This window comes from Chiloscyllium punctatum, chromosome 26 (assembly GCF_047496795.1).
Source record: "Chiloscyllium punctatum isolate Juve2018m chromosome 26, sChiPun1.3, whole genome shotgun sequence".
In the NCBI taxonomy this organism is placed as follows: domain Eukaryota; kingdom Metazoa; phylum Chordata; class Chondrichthyes; order Orectolobiformes; family Hemiscylliidae; genus Chiloscyllium; species Chiloscyllium punctatum.
The window spans coordinates 49,734,148-49,759,431 of NC_092764.1; the positions used below are offsets into that span (position 1 = coordinate 49,734,148).

At 38.8% G+C, this 25,284-nt stretch overlaps 1 protein-coding gene across 3 annotated transcripts in view; it reads left to right on the plus strand.

The window, feature by feature from the left end:
* The window catches only part of fto (FTO alpha-ketoglutarate dependent dioxygenase), a 414,204-nt gene extending 389,344 nt beyond the window's left edge, over positions 1-24,860 (plus strand). For all 3 annotated transcript variants that reach the window (XM_072547380.1, XM_072547377.1, XM_072547379.1), the window contains 2 exons: positions 3,027-3,172; positions 24,733-24,860. In XM_072547380.1, coding sequence (XP_072403481.1) covers positions 3,027-3,151 — 125 coding nt within the window. In that variant the 3' untranslated portion in view covers positions 3,152-3,172; positions 24,733-24,860. The remainder of the gene's footprint in view (positions 1-3,026; positions 3,173-24,732) is intronic.
* Positions 24,861-25,284: the final 424 nt, after the last annotated feature.

Sequence of the window (25,284 nt, forward strand, 5' to 3'; positions counted from 1 at the left end):
GAGGTGCAGGTGAATTTGTGGCGGATATGGAAGGATCCCTTGGGGCCTTGGAGGGAAGTATCGGGGGAGGTGTGGGCGCATTTTTTGCGGTTGCAGGGGAAGGTGCCGGGAGTGGGTTGGTAGGGGGTGTGGACCTGACGAGGGAGTCTTGGAGGGAGTGGTCTTTTTGGAACACTGATAGGGGAGGGGAGGGAAATATATCCCTGGTGATGGGGTCCGTTTGGAGGTGGCGGAAATGACGACAGATGATACGATGGACATGGAGGTTGGTGGGGTGGTAGGTGAGGACCAGTGGGGTTCTGTCCTGGTGGCGATTGGAGAGGCGTGGCTCAAGGGCGGAGGAGCGAGAAGTGGAGGAGATGTGGTGGAGGGCATTGTCGATCACGTCTGGGGGGAAATTGCGGTCTTTGAAAAAGGAGGCCATTTGGGTTGTACGGTATTGGAACTGGTCCTCCTGGGAGGAGATGCGGTGGAGACGAAGGAATTGGGAATATGGGATGGCGTTTTTACAGGGAGCAGGGTGGGAGGAGGTGTAGTCTAGGTAGCTGCAGGAGTCGGTTGGTTTATAGTAAATGTCAGTGTTGATTCGGTTGAACGAGATAGAAATGGAAAGGTCTAGGAAGGGGAGGGAGGAGTATCAGACGGTCCAGGTGAATTTGAGGTCGAGGTGGAAGGTGTTGGTAAAGTGGATGAACTGTTCAACCTCCTCGTGGGAGCACGAGGCAGCGCTGATACAGTCATTGATGTAGTGGAGGAAAAGGTGAGGGGTGGTGCCAGTGTAGCTGCGGAAGATGGACTGTTCCACATATCCTACCTTGTAGAGGGACGAAGAGAGCTTCTTCAAGGAAGGCATCTTTGCAAGAGGATTCGCAGTAGGTTAAAATCTTCGAAGAGAAAGTGAGGACTGCAGATGCTGGAGTATGTATTTTTCAGAACAATTATGATTGCTTTATGGTGGCAACTTTGGACCAGGTTGGCATGATCTGGTGTTAGGCCCCCTCTGCTGGTCCTGGGGAAAGAGAACATCCCACCAATGCACCACCTCAATCAGCAGAACCTGCAGGTCCGTGCCTGCAAAGTGGGGCAGAGGTGGGATGTTCTCTTTCCTAAGGACCAGCAGAGTGGGCCTGACACCAGATCATGCCAACCTGAGCAATTAGAGATAGGCAACAAAAGCTGGCCTAGCCAGCAATGCTCTCATCCCATGAATGAATAAAAAAAATTGAATGTTACTGCAACTCTTCAGTTGTGTTATGTTTTATTTGTAAGACTGTTCAAAGTTTCATCCAGCTCCTTTAGCTTTATCCCTACAGTGAATATTCAAATACTACTTAATACTCATCAGGCATCTCTTTTTCTCACAGAAACTGCTAAATAACTTTGGAAGAAGGAAGGATGTAACTAATTTGGTAAAAAAAATCTTAACTTGGAGAATTTATATTAAGTGAATCCAACTTTGTAATAATTTTGAACCATAGCCCAACTGGAAAAGATAGCAGTTTTAAAAGTCAGTCCAATGGTTTTACTGTGATAGGCTGTTGACCTTGACAACTAAGCACAATATTGAAGTAATTTGGTACGGTATGATGATAAGCTGAAAGACATTTTATCTACTGACTTTTACATTGACCTTCTTTTAGCTGCTCAGAAACTGTTACCACATCTTAACAAAACTAGGTAATTACGGCTTTATAAGTTTTGTAACTAACCCTTTAACCATGTTTAACTAACCCTTTAACAATGTTTTAACCTTGAGTTTTTTTAAATGCCAAAAGTTGGTATGAAGTTCCACTTTTATGCAGAGACAATGAAGTCTTCTAATTGCAATTTTGCTTATCCATTCACCCAGTCATTTATAGTAACTGAGCTGTCCTAGCTTTTGCTCCCTTAATTCTTGTTTTAAATAAATAATGAGAACATTTAAGCACATTGCTGTTTTCAGGGCCCTGAGGTCAGATAATCTTATTATTTATGAAGTGATGTGCTACATAATAGTGCTTAGTGCATGTTAACAGATGCTATTATCCTGAAATGATGTACGCTACTGAAGATATATTGGTGTGCTATATGTTAATACTGTCCTCACCATGTAATGTCTGTCTGCCTCAATACTGTAAATGTATGTGGAGCAACTAGAGATGTTTTGACTGTCTAGTCACTTTAATGTACATAAAGTATTAAACATGCATGTATTTGTAATAGTTATATTAGTAACTCCTTTTTTTTAATTTGTCTGTTTTAAAACTCAGTTATTCATGATAGTTCAAATATTTATTAATTCATATTTGTGTGTTAATTTTTTTCAAAGACATTTAGTTGTCATAAAAGAGTAAGGGATATAAGATTTAATTCATGATGTTCAATAGACTGAAGTAAATTGGCTTCTAATCTCTGATGCTGTGGAGATTATGGTACTACAGCTGGGGCTTTCTCAGTATCGCAATTGGTGATTAAAAGAAATGCACCACATCTTTGGCATTCTAATGAGTAAGCTTTGAAGATCTGTGTTATAATAGGCTTTCATCTTAGATTATCAAGTCACAAAGTACATTTTTGAGCTGTACTGTTTTCAACATTACTTTTAACAAATATGACATGTTAACATAGATCTAGTATATTTCATGTAAGACAAATGTTTTACAATTGAATAATGATCTTTTCTGTCTGATTAAGAAATTTACTGAAGAGCCACATAAAGTAAAAGTGACAATTTAAAATGCTTCCTACTCCCCAACTTAATGAAACCAATGTGAAAATTACACTTATGAAACAATATAAGCCATGTCTGCTTCAGGGGATTGTGGAACAGTGCATTCTTTGTTTTCCAGCAACATGCATAATGTGCATTAACAGTTGGAAAATATTGATAATTATTTCAAAACTGACTTAAGAGTTTGTTACCATAAAGGTGAAGAAACTTTCTTTTTGACTTTAACTCTGGTCCCTATATAATTTGTTTTAATTTGGTTATACTGATGAAATTGATTTACCTTTATACTTTTGACAGTCTTGTATTTTTGTTCCAGGTGTCAGTCCAGACTTGCCAACAGCCTACCAGTTGATGAGCAGCCAGAATGTCGTCCTTACTGGGGCAACGAAGACCTTGATATGCCCCTATCCTTTGACTTGGAAGAAAATATTTCATTTTTGAGGAATCAACTCATGTCTGCAGGTAAACACGGGGATATAAAATTTCCAGTAACAAGCTGGAAAACAGATCATACATTTCCTTCCTATTTTCTGACCATATTTCCTTGGTACTGCTGTGCTCATTATGCACGATTTTTCTTTGTTGCAGTTAACCCAAGTAAATAATAAAAAGAACTATTTGCCCCTTCTCCCCCTCTTGCATTAAGAGTTAGGAGAAAGAAAATGATCATCTGATCATACCTATTATGTTCTGAAAACTTTTGGAAACTTATTAATTATGTTCTCAGTTGTGATATTGATTGTTGGAAATGGCTCGGTCTTGCAATCCAGGGTGGCTCAGTGGTTAGCACTGCTGCCTCACAGTGCCAGGAACCCAGGCTTGATTCCAGCCTCATGCAACTCTCAATGTGTACATTTCACGTTCACCCGGTGTCTCTGTGGGTTTCCTCTGGGTGCTATGATTTACCTCCCACAGACCAAAGATGTGCAGGTGGTTAGGCCATGCTAAATTGCCCAAAGTGTCCAAGGATGTTCAGGCGAGGGAAACATAGGGTTACAGGGATAAGGTAGGGAGGTAGATCTGGTTGGGCTGCTCTTCGGATGGACACTGTGGGCTTGATGGTCTGAATGGCCAATTCCACACTCTAAGGATTTTATGATTCTTTCTAACTTTCTGTGATTCTATGAATTCAGTTGACCTACACCTTTTGAATGTCACAACCATTTGGCATAATTTGAACCAGTTTATCTGGTTTGTTGCTGAGTTTTGAGTGTAGTTGTTCAAATTCTATATTTGTCAGTGGATGGAGCAAACAACAATTTTTGTTACTTTAATGAAGACTTGAACTTGTGACCTAATTCAGGCAAGCTGTGCTCATATTTGCTTAAATTCTTACATTAAGGGGATATGGGCATTTTTGGCAAGCTTAGTGTTTATTTATAATCTCTAATTGCCCTCGAGAGGGTGTCAGTAATCTGCCTTCTTGAACACTGCTGTCTATGTGAGCATAGGTACTCCTGCAATGATCATAGGGAAGGAGTTTTGACCCAGTGATGAAGAAATCAAGGTTAGGTTGTGACTTGGAAGGAAACCTGGAGATGTTGAGGTGTTCTTATGTTCCTGCTGCCTTTGTACTTTTTGGGAGTAGAACTGCAAGTTTGGAAGGTGCTTTTGAAAGAACCTTGACAACTTTTTGAGGTACATCTTGTAGATAGCATACCTAGCAATCAATTTTAGGAGAGTCACTGACACTAATTTTAAAAGTGCCTAAAAATGAAAAAGAATGAAATGTAACTGGTATTTTCTGAAAGGCCTCAGCTAGTTAATATAATCAGACTATTGCTTTTCTTGGCGTATAAATTTGAAGTTTTACAAAACTTGACAGAATAGTAAATCATGAGCAGGATTGTAACGTATTTCAGGAGGATACAGAATCTGTTGAAATTGGCGGAAAAATGGCAAATGCAGTTGAATCTAGCTAACTATGAAGTGATGGACTTTCAGAAGAAAATATGGATTGAAGTATAATTCAAATGGAGTGTATTTTGAGTAACATATAAGAGCAGAAGGACCTGAGTGCATATTTACAAATATTAAAGTTGGCAGGCAAATTGATATGGCTTTTAAATAGGGTCAATGAATGCAGATACAAAGAGCCCACAGCTAAACACCTACAAATCATAGGTTAGCACTAATTTTCAGGGTTATAGGTTAAAATGTTAGTGCAGAATTAAGTTGGATAACTCTTTCAAGTAGCCAACACTGACATAACAGATCAAATGGCTTAATTCTGTGTTGCATTATTCTATGACTATCTTCACAGATTAATATTAGATATATGTACACGGAGTGTGCTGGAACAATGCTCTTCAGTGCAACTCTTCCACTTCCCGCACCTCTGCCCTTGAACCTCACCCCTCCAACCGCAACAAGGATAAGACAACCCCCCGCCCCGTTCCTCACCTTCCACTCCACTAACATTCAGATACAGCACATTATCCTTTGCCATTTCTGCCAGCTACAATCAGACCCCACTGCCAGAGATATATTTCCATCCCTACCTCTATTTGCATTCTGCAGAGACCAATCCCTCCGTGCCTCCCTCGTTAGGTTCATACCTCCCACCAACCCACCCTCCACTCCCGACATTTTCCCTTGTTGCTGCAAGAGGTGTAGAACCTATGTCCACATTTCTCCCCCTCATCTCTGTTCAAGGCCCCAAAGGATTTTTTTTTCACACCCCAGCAGAGATTTTCCTGCACATCAAAACACCTCATCTACTGTATCTATTGCTGTTGATGTGGTCTCCTCTACATTGGGAAGACAGAATGCCAACTCGTAGAATGCTTCAGGAAACATCTCTGGGACACAGGCACTAAACAACCCCATTGCCTTGTGGCCAACTGCTTCAACTCCCCTTCCCACTCTGCCACGGACATGCAAGTCCTGGTCCACCTCCGCCACCAAATCCAGCCCGACGACTGGACGAAGGTTGCTGAGAGATAAATAGAAGGATTGGGGTATGGGGGGAAGATTGCTGGGAAGGTGATAGGTAGATGCAGGTGGAGGTCGGTCAGAGGGGAGGATGGAGCGGATAGGTGGGAAGGAAGATGGACAGGTGGGACAGTTCAAGAGGTCAGTGCGGAGTTGGAGGGTGGGATCTGGGTTAAGTTGGGGGAGGTGAAATAAGGAAACTGGCAATGTCAACGTTGATGCCACACGGTAGAAAGGTCTTTGATGTAGGGGAAACTGAGGACTGCAGATGCTGGAGATCAGAGCTGAAAATGTGTTGCTGGAAAAGCGCAGCAGGTCAGGCAGCATTCAAGGAGCAGGAGAATCGACGTTTCGGGCATGAGCTCTTCTTCAGGAATGAGGAAAGTGTGTCCAGCAGGCTAAGATAAAAGGTAGGGAGGAGGGACTTGGGGGAGGGGTGTTGGAAATGCGATAGGTGGAAGGAGGTTAAGGTGAGGGTGATAGGCCGGAGTGGGGATGGGGGCGGAGAGGTCAGGAAGAAGATTGCAGGTTAGGAAGGTGGTGCTGAGTTTGAGGGTTGGGACTGAGACAAGGTGGGGAAAAGGGGAAGTGAGGAAACTGGAGAAATCTGAGTTCATCCCTTGTGATTGGAGGGTTCCTAGGCGGAAGATGAGGCGCTCTTCCTCCAGCCGTCATGTTGCTATGGTCTGGCGATGGAGGAGTCCAAGGACCTGCATGTCCTTGGTGGAGTGGGAGGGGAAGTTGAAGTGTTGAGCCACGGGGTGGTTGGGTTGGTTGGTCCGGGTGTCCCAGAGGTGTTCTCTGAAACGTTCCACAAGTAGGCAGCCTGTCTCCCCAATGTAGAGGAGGCCACATCAGGTGCAGCGGATGCAGTAAATGATGTGTGTGGAGGTGCAGGTGAATTTGTGGTGGATATGGAAGGATCCCTTGGGGCCTTGGAGGGAAGTAAGGGGGGAGGTGTGGGCACAAGTTTTGCATTTTTTGCGGTTGCAGGGGAAGGTGCCGGGAGTGGAGGTTGGGTTGGTGGGGGGTGTGGACATGGCGAGGGAGTCACGGAGGGAGTGGTGTTTTCGGAACGCTGATAGGGGAGGGGAGGGAAATATATCCTGGTAGTGGGGTCCGTTTGGAGGTGGCGGAAATGACGACGGATGATACGATGTATATGGAGGTTGGTGGGGTGGTAGGTGAGGACCAGTGGGGTTCTGTCCTGGTGGCGATTGGTGAGGCGGGGCTTAAGGGCGGAGGAGCGGGAAGTGGAGGAGATGCGGTGGAGTTTCAAAGGCGGAGAAGCAGGAAGTGCTCCACCGCATCTCCTCCACTTCCCGCTCCTCCGCCCTTGAGCCCCGCCCCTCCAATTGCCACCAGGACAGAACCCCACTGGTCCTCATCTACCACCCCATCAACCTCCATATACATCGTATCATCCGTCGTCATTTCCGCTGATTTCTTAGCAGCAAACCCAAACAAGCAGACAAAACATGTCCGGAAACCCTAGCCACGCTCCCCTGCATCAAAGACATCTTGGAAATGACTGTCAGACTACTCTGACCCTTTTGGCATCATGGTAGTCCACAAACCCACCAACACACTAAAACAGCAGCTAATGAACTTGAAAGACCCTATACTACAGACAATGAGCAAAACTAATGTCATTTACAAAAATACCGTGCAATGATTGTAAGAAACATTACATTGGACAAACAGGCAGAAAACTAGCCACCAGGATACATGAACACCAACTAGCCACAAAAAGACATGACCCTCTCTTACAAGTATCCTCACATACGGACAAGGAAGGACACCACTTCAACTGGAACAACATCTCCATCCTAGGACAAGCCAAACAAGGACATGCACAAGAATTCCTAGAAGCATGGCATTCCAGCCGGAACTCTATCAACAAACACATTGAGTTAGACCCCATCTACCACCCCCTGAGAAAAGGAACAGGAAGTGACTTTACCATAAGAAATAAGATCACCACAGGAAATGACATCACCAACCCAAAGAAATCCAAACATATAAATAGAAAACAGGAAATTTCAACATTGCTTTGCGTGAGGCCCACTGAAGATGTTACCTAGTAGGGTAAAGAAACGTCTGGAGTTGAACCTTGCAGCCCAGCGAGCAAACCTACATCCAAAACCTCAACCTGAGCTACAAATCTTCTCAAAACTCGCTAAGATGGTGTAGCATTTAATGTAGTTAAGAAGCCTGTTTATTTAACAAAACCCACCCATCATAAACAATCTGTCCTTGAAACCCAAATGAAACTTGGCTTAGGAACAGCTAGAAAAAATACACAGCAAAACGCTTGTTTACAATCTAACAAATATGTTAACCCTTTGAGTCTTTGCAAATTGCTGCATAGAAAATTTTAACAGTGATATTAAACTAGGAAATTTGAAAATAAATTGAGTAAAATTGGGTAACATGTAAATTGTTTAATTTCCCAGATGCTAGGAACATATTTTGGCTTTAACCTTTCTAAAAATGCTGCTTGCAAAAGTAAGCTGTAAAATTACTATAACAATAAATCAGAATAAAAAACTTATCTCAAGCAACATATTATTAATGACATCTGTTTCATTAACATGAAGGATCAATGCAAAACGTCTTATATGAAACATAGATCATATATATGCGGATATAAAACAAAAGCAACCTGCCTGTTTTCGTACTTCAGACCGATTAAATATATCTTTATTTGTCAGCTTAATATTTGGAGCACTTATCTTTCCTATAATCAAGCTTTGGAAACATCCTATCAATTACTGAATATCCTGGTAATTTCTTATCTGTGAATAGTCACAGGACTAGTGTCATGTTTTTCTGTGGTGTCATGAGGGTTAACTTCTCTTTGTCTGTATGCACTGATACAAATCCAAGATCAGACAGAGTTGGGAAATGATTCAAATTATATCTTAATATCGAAGGACAAAACTGTTTTAAAAATGGTTTTGGACATGCCTTTGCTTACTTTTAGTTTTCATCAAGCCAAGATGAATGAGTTGAAGTTGTCTACATGTTTGACAAGCTGCATTGATTACAGTAGATACAGATCTATTTGCCTGTCTGCACTTGCAGTCAGCCGATATACATCAGTTTTATGTAAATTGTCTTTTTGTGCCAAATCCTGTGCAGTTTTGTGGTATTAAATACAAGTTTTCATTAGTTTTCTTACTTTAATCTTCTTCCTACTATTTTTGTACCTCCCATACATGTTAGTACCAATGAAAATTCTTACATTCACATATATTCTCCTGAGGAAACAGGTTGGTTTGAACAGTAGGTTTCATCCCAAGTATTTACAGTGATGTTGTGTTGATATGTTGACACATAGAAGGTGCATACTTAAGGAAATGCTCATACCTGATACTTCATCATGATCTAATTATAATGAAACAATTTAAATCAACTAGAAGAAATATTTCTATTCAAAGACACATTGTTAAGAATAATCTAATCTTCCCTTTCTCAATCGTATGAGACTAAAGTCCATGCTCTTTGCTCTGTTCTCCATCTCCATCACCTTTTTTATAGTATTGAGCTTCAGGTTGGATTTGCTGAAGCATATGAAGTGGTAGTGATAACCACACCCAATGTTTCTGGTGCATTTCCATCAATCACTTGTTTGTGTGATTTCTGTCAAATGTTCCAGTGGAGGGTGAAGTACCAGAAATATAAACTGCATTTGAACACTGAAGCTAAGCTGACGGATGCTTGGTTGGAGAAGAAATTGTCCAAAACAAATAAAGATGAAAATGATAAGACCACTTTCGGCTCTTCTGTTCTAATGGCTTATACACCACACCATTAAATAAAAGAAAGACAAACTTGTAGTTTGCTCCAACTTAAATACTTCCCAAAGATTTGCATCTATATTATAATCCAAACAGCCACACATGAGACTTCATACTAAATCTTATCTAAATATCACCACACTTTATATCAGTGCTTGGCTGTGCTATTTGCTAGGGGATTAGAATCCTACTTAAGAGATACCCAATGCATTGAAACACTTTGAAACATATTTTCACCCAACTGTTGATGTAAAAAAGACAGCCTAATGAGCACTGCAACACTAGTCCAAGTATGTACATGTGCACTTTATATAAAGCTAGATATTTGAAACATTTCAGCTACACAACAAAAAATTTTCTGATCCATTACTCTCTAATTCACTCAGGACTCCAAGGTTTGTTGCATATTAGTGCTATTTAACTTCCTAAGGAGACGGAATGTGGACAGCAATTGTCATTTGAACTCCATGATTTAACTCTCACAGTCCACATAAGCTAGATGCCCTTTAATAAGCTATTATTTATATCGTAAACATTTATCTAGAGCACATTATTATGGACCAGATCAAACCCCCTCAAAGTATATTAAGAAGACTGCCTAGACTCTAACTTTTTCTTATGTTCATGGCAATTTCCAGACATTATGTTCCAGTTGCAATTTGATTGATCAACCTACTAGTCTTGAAGCAAACACACTTTATTCATACACTCTAGTTAAAATACAACAAAAAAAAGAAGAAATTGGAATAATCTAACTCTCTTGAAAAACTTAACAGAATAATAGATTATTTAACTACTAAACAGTGACTGTTCAAATATAGTAATAACCCATAAACACACCCTTGGCAAAGGAAATTCAGTAAAATAGATTGTCTCACTGGCAATTCTCCAATCCAGGAGGAAAAACATCCAGAGAAAACTCTGAGAGAGCGTAGCAGGGAGAGATGCACTGCAGCTTCCAAATCTAGCTTTAAGACCCCAGCAACTGCTACTGAAAAACTAAAATTAAAAATCCTAACTCTGGACGAGCTTGACCCTACCCATTCAGACTATATTCATTAGACAAAAATTGCAATGGCCTCTTAAACTGTTCCCTTAATTGGATTCAAGTAGATATGCTTTTCATCTCTGTGTCTTAAAACTTCTCTTCAAAAAAAGTGAGAAAAAATACACCTCTTAAAGCCATAGTGTCCTCACAATATCTAATTCAAAGGCACATTGGGATTGGGTGATAGGCTCCAGTATTGTGTTGGAAACCTAGAAATATGTTCAGCATGTCTTGTCAATAGCTTTTAACTGAGCCAGCTCTTTTTCATTTTACTTATGGTTGATGTTAAATGTGTGATAGTAGTACAGTGTGAACCTCAACTCCAATCTTTTAATAAGTAAGTCTGAAGATTGGTAAAGTTCAAAATTGGAGATACGGTAATGAGTTTCATGCTGAAAGGCTGAATCCCGTTTCAATGACAACATCCTTGATGTGCTGCTGCTGGAGCTGTGAGGAACTGGAAAGAGATACTTATTCTATAAAGACTGTTTTTGTTTGTTTTTTTTGATTGTTGAATAAAAATGAGAAAAAGATGTTTCTTTAAACCAAGGAGACTATGTCAGATGATGTTTGTAGCTTTAACAACAAGCATTGTGAGTTGTTTCTACACTATTGGCTTATTCAAGCAGTGAGGGAGTATTCCAGACTAATGGCTTTGCCTGTGTAGGTTCAGGGCAGTTTTGCCCAGAGATGCCTTTAAATTACTTTTCAATCAAGATTGATTATTGTGGGCTCAGCGTAGCAACAATCATTTGATTGGTTCCTGTGAAAATACAGCCTTGGGTATGGACAATAAAGCAGAAACGTATAGTCTGCAAAGAGAAGGCATGTACTTTTTTCTCTTTGTTTACTGTATGGAGAAGTAACAGAGAATCCAGAGTAGGGAGTTACTCTCCATCACCTTTCTCTGTAAGCTGTTCTCTCTGGAAATCCCCCTTGTTGAATGGAAAACGAGAATAACCACATTCAGAGGAACAAGGGTGACTCTCCAACAGTGAACGAAAAGATGAACGATAATTGTATCCATAAGCTCACATCACAAAGATTTGGAAAGCATCAGAAGAAAGTCGAAAGAAAGCAACTCATTGACATCTGTAATCTGAATTGGTGCCAGAACTGTGTTCATTTGCTTTTTTTTGTTCCTTCTCCACCCATAATGTCTGTGTCTTGTCTTGTCTTGTCTGTGTCTTGCCTCCTTGTGTATCTGCTTGTATGTGTGGGAGTTTTAAAAATGGGTGTAGTTTACTTTATAGACTTAAATGTTAGCCATTTATATTCCTTTTCTTTGCTATTGGTTAAAACAGTTTAATTGCAAACATAGTTATTTTCTTCTTAATAAAAAAAAACCTAATGTGTATATTCTTTTAACTCAGATTAGACAGTTAGGTAAATTGAGTTGTGCCTGTTCCTAATTGGGAGGAAAAAGCCTAATCCTGCAACAATCTGAGGCTGAAGGTGTCTGAGGACATCAACAGCAGGAGCACTGTGAAGCATTCAATGTAGTTTGGGAAAGGTGAGCACAACTACATAGTTAGCTACGTAGTGCTGTGGAAAGTCCCCTACTTCTCATCTGTTGTCTGCCTCTCCTCTCAGTCAATGCCTGGACTGTCTCATATTTTGATGCTACTCATGTAGGCAGAGCAGTACTTGGTGAAGGCCTCACATGGTCCAAAGTCAGAGCATTTCAACTGAGAACATCTCAGCACTCAGAGCAGGGATTGGAGCAGGGATATCTGCATCTTATGAAGCCACAAAAGTGTCATCATTTAGGAGTGATAGGAAAAGATAAAACTTTGTAGCTTCACAAGCAAATGCATACGGGTTTATGAGAAAACCCTTCTAAAAAAAAACATTTAATTTATTTGCACCCTTGCCTATCTTTCCCGTTCTTGGCTGCCAGGCCGTTGAAATGCATCTGCAGCACACCAATGACTTGTTTGAACATACACTAAATAGTCAAATGACATTGATAGTAGTCCTCTTGAGTTTTGTTGTCTTCTCTTTCAGATACCATTAGTCACCATTAAATTGCAGTATCACTTCTCTTCCAGCAGCCACCTCTTGTTCCACTTCCAGCTTCTTTAAGGAACTTGGATAACTACAAGATGAAAGCATCATAACAGCTCCTCATAATCATGTGTACATCAGCAGAAATACTTTTGGTGGTTGCACAGATTGCAATGTGTGTGCAGTCGTCAACATTTTGGATCTATGAGAAGCCAACTAGAGATGTACACCCATGTGCACACTAACTCTGACTAACATTATCACTGACAATATTTGCATAATTGTCAGTTGTGGAAAAAACCACCAATGAGATTGCCCATAGACTGTCAGTAGTGGAAAAAACCACCAATTCTTGCCCATAGACTGGGAGACCCCTGGACCAATTTCCATCCTTCATGTTTCTGTCACTGATGTATTATTCTGATCATTTAGAGCACAACAACTGTGCCTTCTGTCCATGCACTGCTACAGAAATATCTAAATGAATTTCCACACAGTAATATCTCCAATAAAGATTTTCATTAAGCAGTTAATTATACAAAAACATAAAAGCATAATAACTAGAAAGAGGAGTAGACAATTAACCTCCTCGAGCCTTGAAAATATGATCATGGTTGGTCTCATCTCAGCCTCAACTCCACTTTCCTGTCCACTGTCCATAATTCTTAATCCATTACAAATTAAAAAACAGTCCAGCTCCTTCTCAAATTTATTCAGTGTCCCAGCATCCAATGCACTCTGGGGTGGTGAATTGCACAGCTTCACAACCATTTAAGGGAAGTATTTCTTCTATATTTCTGTTTTAAATCTGTTACCCCTTGTCCTAAAGCTGTGACTTCTCATTCTGGATTGCCCCACGAAGAGAAACCTTGGCTCCACGTCTACTTTGTCAATCCCCTTTAATATAGTTGTAACTATCTTGAGTTAGATCTCTTTCTCTTCTCCTAAAGTCTGGAGATTATTAAATTAAACTGCTCAACTCTCTTCATAAGACAAACCTCTCATTTCTGGAATCAATCTGGTGAACATCCTCTGAATTGCCTCTAGTGCAACTACATCCCTCCTTAAGTAAAGGGACCGAAACTCTTTGCAATACTCAGGGGCGGTCTCACTAATACCTTGTATTAACGCCTTGGAAAAAAAACACTCAAGAATTTTAAAAGTTTTATTTCTTTATCTAGTTTAAGTCCTTTTTACACAACATTCTGTTTTTGCACAATGCTTTTTTGGAAAGAGAAAAGCATTGCAATGGTACTCCTGCCAATTGGATGGTGATGGTAAAATTTATTAAATGCGTGATTTACACTTACAGCATTGTTCTCATAAAATATTGGAAGCCATAGTTTGTAAGCATCTACTGTATGTGATTTTCTTTTAATATAGGATTTCAGAGATATTTAAAAACCAAGTACCAACTGAAATGAATGACTAGTTAGCAGTTTTACAATTCCAAACACATCTTGCAGCTTTATGAGCACTCAAAATCCTCTTAAAGCATGTCCAGCTTAAAGAGCTATTGCTTGGCTGAGCTTGCTGTATAGGAACAAAATCAACCCTTCGCATCTCTGTTTATTGCTTGACCCCAAAGTCCAATCCAAGGCTGCCTGAAATAAACTCGCTTTATCAGCTAAAGACTCCACCTTACATCTTCTATACTTAGTGAAGACAGGTTTGAGTTGTGTGTCAGGGTGAGGCGGGGGGGAGGTGAGATGAGTTGTCAGGTCGAATCTTCAGATATTATCGACAAATATGACAGGTTATTTGTTCTGATGACAAGCTATAGTGCCATTGTAAAACATGGCACCTGAGAAGTATGCAGATATGTGGAAATCAGAGGCTATTGCTGCCCTTTGTTTATACCTTTTTTTGAAACATGGCTTTCAGGTGTGTTTGTGTCTGTGAAAATGTGTTATGGTCGCTTTCAATTTAGAGTTTAGGAAACGCCATACCCTCAGGGCATCCTGCTTTGACATCATAAGCTTTGTGTCCAGTAGCAGACTTGATTGAAAAAGCTTGCTACTTGTGGGCTAGATAAAATCACTCAGATTTGGCTATTACAGTTACTATTAAACTGCATCACTTAGCCAACACACAGGTAAAGTTACTTTCTGCTCAATATAAACTATTGTAATTCTGCATTTTTAAAAAATATTTGCATTTAACAGAAATGCTTTCTTATAGAATTAATGATTTCCTAGAAAATGTGATTACCTTGTGAACAGGTTTGCTGTTGAGTCAGTGAAGGAGCCGTCTGTGAGGGTCTGACTGGGAAAAGAGGCCAAAGACAAAGAATGAGTAATTGCAGGATTTTTTTACAGCAAAGGAAGCCAAAGGTGCCTTGGGAATAGTCCAGTCTAGTGGAGGCTTTTCCAGTGAGGAAGAATAAAGGGGAAGGCCTGGGGTGGCAATCACTAAAGTGCCAGCAACATGAATATTGTATTGATGTTCAAGGGCCAGAAGGTCAGTTAGAGGAACATAGCAACGAGAATAAAGGGTGAACAGGCAGTACTCCAGTTATCTCCAATTGATCAAACTCCAGTATTGCAGAATCTCTTCAGGGACATGGTGACACCATCTGCAACATGATTACTGGGGAGATATATTCCAGTGGTGTGGCTGGCCATCCAGTGGTCCGAGGAGATTTACCAGGATGCTGCCTGGACTGGAGGGCATGTCTTATGAAAAAAGGTTGAGCGAGCTAAGGCTTTTCTCATTGGAGCGAAGAAGGGTGAGAGGCAACTTGATAAGAGGTGTACAAGATACTGAGAGGCGTAGATTGAGTGAAGAGTCAGAGACTTTTTCCCAGAGCAGAACTGGCTATCATGAGGGGCCATAATTTTAAGTGATTGTAGGAAGGTTCGGGGGAGATGTTAAAGGTTGGTTCTTTACACAGAGAGTGATGGGTGCGTGGAATGCATGCCAGCCGTGGTAATAGAGTCAGATACATTAGGGATATTAAACCGACTCTTGGATATGCACATGGATGATAGTAAAATAAAGGGTATGTAGGTTAGCTTGATCTTAGAGTAGGATAAAAGGTCAGCACACAACCAAGGGCTGAAGGGTCTGAAGTGCTGTACTGTTTTGTGTTCAGTGTCAATGGCACTGAAGTTAAGAGTGTTCCTAAACTATTATGCCTCAGAATCCTTTGCAGCATTTCACAATCTTCAACCCACTTCTACATCAAACTAGTGATGAATAAACTTTTCAGGAGGGTGAGCACCTTCATAAAATGCACTATTGACAATGGGAGCTAATCCAAGTGAAAGGCTTTAGGGCTATTTTAGGTTTTTGCAAAGTATAAAGGGCCATTGACTGTACATACATGCCAATTAAAGCAGTGAGGGAGCCAGCTATGAGTTTTTGTTAACAGGCAAGTTTTCACTACTTGAACATCCAGACTTTCTGTGATCACTGCTAGTGCATGCTGCAGCTATGTTCGTGGCATCATGTGAGTATTCTCAGGCACGCCCAGTTGCAATATCTGTTCTAGCCCTATCTCATCTGGATTACTGATTCATATAGGAGACAAGGACTATCCATTAAGGAAATAGCTCATGGTCCATCAAACATTCACACTCTCAAGTGGAGGAGATATATAATGCCTGACATACTTCCACCTGGGAAACCATAGTGAGAACCATAAGTCTGCTCAAGATTTAGTGGTCTTGACAGATCTACTGGTTCTTTTCAGTATGTACATGGTCCTGCATCTTTGATCATTGACATACAGTATGCACTGCACAGCATTAGCAGGAGGGAAGAGAAAAGAACTTATGGATGATGACATGAAGGAGTTCATATATCTTGAAATGATGATTCAAGCAGTGACCCAGAGAAGGAGCATGAGGTTGCATGTAACCATGATGGCCATCAGAGACTGGGTACTATTGAAATGAGGTAGCCTGGCTTACAAGACTTTGCAACTGTGGCTTTACAAACTTCGACCAAACAGTAGTCTGGAGGTGCCATCTGACTTCTGCCCAACTCAATGAAGCATACATTTAAGACATCTATAAGGCTTAATGCCATACACATGTCTTAGAAGAGCCTCTGATTTGTTCAAGTGTCATGGAATTGCAGTCTCTTTTGATGTAAGATAGTCTGCAGTTCAAACATAAATATTCAAAAATCCTAGTATGCATTAAATGTTTAATAAATAGAAGGTGAACAAAATAACATTTCGCATTACAAATGTAGCAGTCTTTTATGATAGCCTGACAAGGATTTTGTCTTTTAACAGGTACTATTCTATAGTTTTCCTTCTTACTACCAGCTGGAGGCAGACTGTTAATCCTGGTATTCCATTGGTCCTGGTGTTCTTGGTGTGTATCGTCATTTGCCAGAAGACAGGAAAGTCCAGGCATTGTGAGGGACTTCTGCCCTATGGCAGGACTTTCTCTGTTATCACAGCTTCCTGAGAAGGACGTAGAGGCACTGTTACAATCAGGAGCTTAGAAACATAGAAACTAGGAGTAGGAGGAGGACATACAGTCCTTCAAGCATGCTGCCCCATTCAATAAGATCATGCCTGAATACTATGATTCCACTTTCTGTACATATCTTTGATATCTTTAAAATGTAAAAATATTTCAGTCTCTTTCTTGAATATACTCAGTGATCTGGCCTCTACATCTTTCTGCAGTAGTGAATTCCACAGGTTAACCATCCTCTGAGTCAAGAAACGTTGCCTCATCTAAATCCTAAATGGTCAACTCCATATCCTGAGATTGTGACTCTGGTGCTAAACTCCCCAACCAGGGAAAATATCCTCTCTTCATCTAGTCTTTCTCACCTTGTTAGTATTTTGGACATTTCAGTTAGATCTCTTCTCATTCTTCTACACTCTAGTGAACAGAACTTCCAATCAATCCAATCTCTCCTTATACGATAATCCTGTAATCTTCAGTATCATCTGGTAAACCTTTACTGCACTCTCTCTATGGCAAGTATATCCTCTTGTAGGTAGGGAGACCAAAACTGTATACAATGCCCAGGTATGATCTTACCAAGGCTCTGTATAACTGCAGTAAGACATCCCTGCTTCTGAACTGAAATTTCTACAATGAAAGCCAACATGCAATTTGCCTTTCAATTACTTGCTGCACCTGCCTGTTTACTGTCACTGACTATTGTACAAGGGCACATTTGAATATCCACATTTCCCAATATATTACAATTTAAATAACATTTTTCTGTTTTTTTACACTGAAATATATAATTTCATATTTATCCACATTATACTGTATCTGCCGTATGTTTGCCCACACACTCAACTTGTCAAGATTACCATGAGAAGATCATCCAAATGCATGCAGCAGTTGTTCATCCAGATAATCTGTCCAAATACCAACCCCCACCCCCTTAGTGGAGTTGAATGAAGGCTTGGTAAGGACAACAAATGCCTTCTCCACTTCTTACAGTGGCAATGCCTGCCTATGGTAACTGGTAGTGTATGGTAGTATATGGCCATACGGATCTGAAGGTATATCCAGGAAGTCTCCTGCAACTGATGGATCCAATTCTCCATGAGAGATGAATTTGTAAAATATTACTGTTTGTTCAAAACTGTGCAATCTTGTGGCTTTATTCTTTTAGTAAAGCCCTGGATCTCACCTTTTGTCAATTTTAGAAATAAAGGGTATTGATCCCTAACCAAGTTGTAACATGATTTGATGATCTGATCTGGGATATTTATATAAAGCATGTGGTCTGGTTCGGTACCATCACAGTTACCTGTAAAAATTTACACAGTTGTAATGTCAGAGCTTGTACTTCATTAAATTACCTTCCAGTAAATTGCAAGTAATAATCACTTGACACAATCCTTGCTTTGTGGTTGGTTGATTCCACTGGACAGGGTGTGGCAAATCAGGTACGATGAAGCTGTAAGTCATTGGCATTCATCACTTTTCTTGGCCTGATCAGCATTTTGATTTGGTTTTTGCTTAAAACCTTCCTGCCAGTCAATTAATTAATATGCGTTTTCTACTGGGTGGTTCTGCAATTTAAATTGCAATCACATGCCTTTTTTTATGCTGAAATCTTTGTAAATTCTTCCGGGAACAACACTACAGCAGCCATTGACAATGATAACTTTATGCTGGAGGGGCTTTAATGATTTTGAATAGACATGTCTATTCTCACACAGCCTTTTAAAATTAGTGTTTTCTCTCAAGACTTCTTTCATGAATGGCAAAACATCTCAAGAAAAAGTAGCAAAGCAGTATCTCTAAATGGCTGTGCATCTAGTGTGTTTATAAATTAATCCCTTGCTTACAAGTGAGACAGGCATTTAAATACATAATTAGTGCTACAAACTATGGTAATTAACTTATTAAAGAAGATCAGCTAATGGCTTGCATGGTTGTTTCAGCTGCCCACTATTATTGTTGTTGAAGATGTAGCTAAATATTATATCACTGCTAGGTGCTATTGCAAGGCAGATCTTCAATATTTATCCAGTTTATACTCTCCAGCAATTTCCTTGGCCTTTGAATTGATAAGTTTATTAATTTTTATGAAGGCTGAACACACTCTGATGCCTAATGCAGAATGCTGCAAACCAGAGAAGGTCACAGGCTTAAAGCTGGTGAATATGCCAAGCAATATTACAATAGCAACAGTAAATTAGGAAGGCAATCAAAGGCAATTACCCGTGATGAAAACTGTGTGCCTATTCAAATGCTGAAGTTAATTAAAGATCCCTTTTTCTCCCACAACAAATGGAGAAGGGGGATAGATCAGAATTATGGGCTGTGTCTAAGTTCATTACTGTGTTGAAGTGATATATTTCAGAAGGACTAGACTAGGGAAATTTGCATTTGAAATAAAATGTTTTATTTTCTAGGAAATCCCTCACACCTAAGTCCGGTTTGGAGATTACTGGATTAGTAAAATAACTCGCCTGCAAATCACAAGCCTCTGAAACTGAATGGGTCATGTTTTCCTGTATCAACATATTCTACTCTGTAGTTTTATTCATGTCTACGTAGTTTCATTATACAAGGAAATTACAGTAGAGAGACAAAATGTAAAATTCAAAACTTCAGATTCATAGAATAGGTTTTAATCAAAAGGAATTGGCACCAGCATTTTTATTTCATGCTACATCTTGCTGACAATCACACATAATTCAATCATCCGAATCTCATCTAAAATGGATGAAAGGGTGCTTAATATAGCTGGCCCCTGCACGCACCAAAGTCAGCAAAGGCCACTTGTTTCAACAAGCAAACATGTGAGCAGAGCTTTAATTTCTCATCATTGAGGACAGGCCTGCCATTTTGATTTAACAACATAATTTAAAATCTTAATCAGTGCTGCACAAAAGAAAATGAGACCTTTTACATATTGTTACAGGTTCTGAGGCTATCGGACTCGATGAATTTTGAAACAGTTGGTGCTAAAAGGAAAGGCGAGAGGGTATTGAAATATCTTTCTTATCACAGCCTCTTAGCATTAAAATGTGACAGATTCATCAAAGGTTTTCTTCACCTTATCTGTAGTTGTCTGAAGGATATCACCACTGTGGAGATCTTGGAAGTACTTCTGTGCAGCATAAGTGATATTTTGATTGACACATCTTCAAATAAGGCTCTGAATAGCTTTCCATATTGGCCTCAAAATAATTCAGATGTCAAATTACATCCAGCAGACTCTCTGACTCCAGTACGGATGTGAATAAATTTTTAAAATATTTGGGGAAAATATTGAATTTTTGCATCGGGTCAAGGTTCATATATTTTACTAATAAAAGAGGTCACCAAGATGTTTGCTGATAAAAGATTGCAATGACTTTTGCTGTTTAGAATCATATGGGATGTCTTAGCAAAATAGATCCTCGTTGGGCTGACCTTTGTGCTGGTTTCAAATCAGGCTATCCTGCAGTTCTTGACATCTTCATATTTTGTTACTGCTTGTCAGATTTACGTTAGCTTTCAGCAGGAAAACAATTGAAACCTTTTCACACTGACCGTGCTGTTAGCTAGTTTTGCCAGGTGCAGTTTAGTTTAACCTCCAGCACTACTTGTTCATTCTGACTGTCGAAGGAAGGTGATCACTGATCCTGGTAAGGATAGAGGTATAGTCTACAGGGTGTACATTTTGCTTGGATTGTATTCTTTCTATGTCTGGTTTCAATATATATTAATTACAATTGTTAATATGTAATTGGAACTTCTGGATTTGTAAAATCGTATTTATTTTGGGTTTCATATGATGTAGTTATGCTTGGTCCTTAAATAATTTGCAGTAAACAACTTACTTATGACTGAATTAAATGTCTGCAATGGCTTGACTTGTTCCAATAGGCAAACATGTCAGCATTGTTTTAATTTCTTATTATTGAGCCATTGAGCCAAGTATTCATTCCATTTAAAAAAAACTGAAAATGTTGAATGTCTGAAACAAACAGAAAATATTGGAAACAGCTGGTCATTCAGCAGCTGTGGAGAAAACAGGTAGATTAACGTTTCAAGTGTGCGTGATATCTCTGTAGGCTTGTAATGTTAACTCACTTGTTCTTACAATAGATACTGACTGACCTGCCGTGTTTTTCAAGCCATCATTCAGTCAGATTTAAAATGGGTACAAATCATTCCACATTCTGACAGAGGTATTGGGTTTATGTTGAGGTTCAGCAATGTTGAATTCAAATAGCACTTTCTAGCAATCACAACATCATAGTCATATTTGCATTATCTAAAGCATTAAATCACTTAATATTATAAATAAGGAAGTCACTGAATTAGCTGCAACAGCAATTTTCGTGCTTTAATTGACCTCATTGTCAATTGTGGTTAACGGCATATGCTATTTATAATCATAACCTATTAGACTAAGAAAATTAGCAAGATTCCTGCTCTGGTCAAAATTAGGTGGGAGTACTTAGAAGGAATATGCAGGTAGATGTTGGTAAGGACAGGATTTAGTACTGTTATGACTGAACATTTTGCCAGTCCTTACTATTAAAGCCCATTCATTGGCAATTGTTTTTGGTTGAAATACTGGAAAGCAACTCCTACCCTTTAGATGCCCTTTTAAATTTAGAGTAGGAGTTTCCCTATTGGTTGTGTGATACAGTTCTTCTATAACACAATGGTTGCATTCTTGTGCAATCCCATGTTGTAAAAACATCACACTTTAGAAACAGCATTTAAAGTGTTACATCAAATTTATGTTGATGAAACGTGCATTATAGCAGAACGACCTGTATAAGAACACCATACAGTCTAATAGCAGGCTCTGCAGCTCAGACAATTCTGGGTTCTTGTCCCACTCCATTGTTAATTAGTGATAATAGGTAGGACAGCTGTTGAGGACTACCAGACAGTTTTCTGGGATTGGGAAGCGGAAAACAGCAGAATTATGTCTTGAATCACTGTTACGCATTGCTTAAGAGTATGTCTGTTGGCTAATGGCACAATGGTGTTTGCCTAGGACACTGTCTGCAGTTGAGTGTAGTCATGCAAACTGATACTGAAAGAATAGGCAGATGAGCAAGCTACTCTACCTGTAGAACGACCACAGCAAAGGGCAATACAAAGAAGGTCAATAATTCCAAACCCACTGTGTTCATTTTTATTTTAAAAATGTCATTGTACAGCAAACAGAAATGATGGGATCTAACTAGTGAAATCAGTTTGATGCCAAAATCAGTGAAGTAATATCACCAAAGAGATGTCCTGGTATTCTTTGTTAGCTTAAAAAAAAGCCATTTTTTTTTCTTGACACCAATGTTCTGTTAACAAATTTAATAGAAACAGCAATAAAGGTGTTTGGCTGATAAGTATTGATACTTAGATTCAAGGTTGCCTCCATAATTAAGTACATCTTGAGCCGTAACTCTGAATTCATAATTGCACTGAATTAACCTTGAATTATCCATTTTTATTCAGTATGAATATTCAGTATCAAGTAATCTTTGACATTTTAGCTTAAAAAAAGGGCTCAGTAATGTTTAAAAGAAATAGAAGAGTTTGAAAATAATACAGGATCATCCAGTTTCACCTCCACTCAGCATTTAACAACCTTTCATTCTCTTCCCGCTAATAAACCAGGAAACAATGACATTGGCCAAAGGCTTATCAAAACAAATATGTTTAAATAATTTGTCATAATATTTTCTGGTTGAATTGGTACAATATGACTTTTGACCTCTAGATATCTTTAGTAGAATTTGTTATGATGTAGTACTTAGTAAATGTACTGGTGGCAGCTTGCAGCAGAACATCAATAACTGCATTGACCTTTTTTTATTATATTGACAGGCTGTCCAGTTTGAATGTGTTGAATTCTTCATGTTGTGGTTAATTGCTTCCCCAAACGCACTGAGACGTGTAGCAAATTGTGGGGAGTTGTGTGGGATGCATGGGGATGACGGGGGTTTGAAATAATATAGAATAAATTTGTTAATTATAACTGTTAAGTAACAAGTCTCTTGCTAGTTATCAAGTGATGTTCGAAACACCATCTCAATACCAAAGATGCATTGGTTATGAAGGTTTTTATCACTGATAACATCAATGCACATAAATACTTTTTAATGGCAATTTTATAATTACTGTTCCTGTGCTTACTGAATAATTGCTGCTTGTTTAAGTATATAGTGGAACTTACCAGTAATTTCCTAAGTGTTGCTCTTCATATAAAAATAAAGCTCTCATTGATAGTTCCATGCTGCATGCTTAAATATTGCTATTCTATTTGCACTTTTAATCAAACTGAAGTGCCATACCATAGTTTAGTAATAATTAACTTCAGTTGGTTTGCTGAAGTACATTGCAAAAATATAATCTGAGAAATTGTGTCATGTATTATCCTCAACTATGAACTTAATTTTAACATTTCTCAATGTTAAAGTTTGGAAGTGCTGGACTCACTTCAAAATGATTTGGATTGGATTAGCTTTGATGGACCACGACCAGACACTAGTGGATTATATTTGTGCTTCTACCTGTAAACTAGAAATAACAAATTCCGTCTTTAAAAACTCCATAAGCAGCAATGTATTCTAAATAGATGTTTGCATATTTCACGTCACTCTATGTATCAACTACCTGTAATAATCTAATTTGACAGCAAGTAAGTGCATGAAAATAATTACGCTTATTTTTATGCCTCAGTTTTTTGGGGGCAATTGTTTTTTATGTAAAATTATTTTCTTATTACTAATTTTCAAAATATTGTACTGAAGATTAAAATTTCATTTTGCTATTGTCTTTTTTTAATGCTACTAAATAGGACTTGAAAGTTATTTAAAGACTGTTAAAATTTTGGCCAGTCTTGAACATTGAATCTGTTGGATCCTACTGGTCATTTTGCATTCAAGATCACAGGTTTATTTATTTTGCTGTATTAAAATTTAATCAGTATTATAGGAACAGAGTGTATATATCTGCCCCTGCACACATCTTGAGCAATATTGTGAAATATTCTAGAAGTTACCAATTTGGTGTAAAATCTGGACTGTTGTAAAGCGTCATAAAGACAAGATGTTTTTTTGAGCAAACTTTATTTTTATGTTTGTTGGAGATATTAGTAGAAGGAATTAAAGATATGTTTGGGCAGGATGTTATATGTATCTGAGAGTTAATGAGATGTTAAAAAGATGCCAATTATTTGTAATAGAAAGATTTGTGAAATACACTAATGGAATATAATATGCTATGGACACAGCCATTTTATGCAATTGTAGCAATGTTGTGGGTCCTGGGTACATCTATTTGACTGTCAGTTTCAAAAGAAATGAATAGAGTAGGTCAAATTTTGATCATGAATTCTTGCTCAAAATTTAGTTTTGTTTTATAATTCCTACACATCTCATATAAATATATATATAGCAAAAATGTTAGGTACCTTATATACTCTAGAGTACCTTATATACTCTATCAGTATACTTTATCAGTGAGACATGGTTAATACGCCTGCTATGATGCTTGCGTTAAGGGTACATTGCACCTGTTCAAATGGGATTTGATGGAAAAAAAAGTATGAAGTATCTTGACCACACTTTTTTCTGTTTTAAGATGGGATACAAATGCAAGTTTTTGTTGTGTAAACATTGCTATTCCAGTGATCTGGTTAAAAGTGATAACTAATTGATGAAAGTTTGGACAACTTTGGAAGATCTGTTGCTGTGTCCCTTTTTTCTTCCTTGGAGGTTTTCCAACATGAATGAGGTATGACTATGAGCTATTCCTCATTATGTGTCTCTGGATTTGTTACAGATGGAGACATTAAGAGCTGATTTCCAACCGTCTTTCAGATTCCTTGGCTGAGATAATCCAGTCTATCCAGATTTCTACTTGCTGCTTCAAGTCAACATTTTCATTCTAATAAAAGTTGGATACAAAGAGGCAAATTGTCTGTTTGGTTATTGGTTAAAAATAGATTTTAAAAATTAAACTTAGGTGAACTCGACATTTGTTTTATTCTGAACCAACTGATGAACCTGTATGTCCAGGATGAGCCAAGGACATGAAATGTAACTGGATGGATTTCTAAATTTGGTTAAACAATTGAAATCAGTTACACTCCAAGGTCCAATAATTTATTAATGCCTTTCTGGACTATGAATGGAAGGTGAATTAGGAAGTCCCTGAAATAAATGCTTTGGTGGATTTGAATAAGAAAAGATCCAGCCAGGGACAATGTGTTAAATCTATAAGAACATAGATGTGGGAGTAGAAGTAGGTCATTTGTCTCATTGATTCTGCTCTGCAATTCACTGAGATCATGGCTAATGTGATAATCCTCAACTCTATTTTCCTGCCTTATCC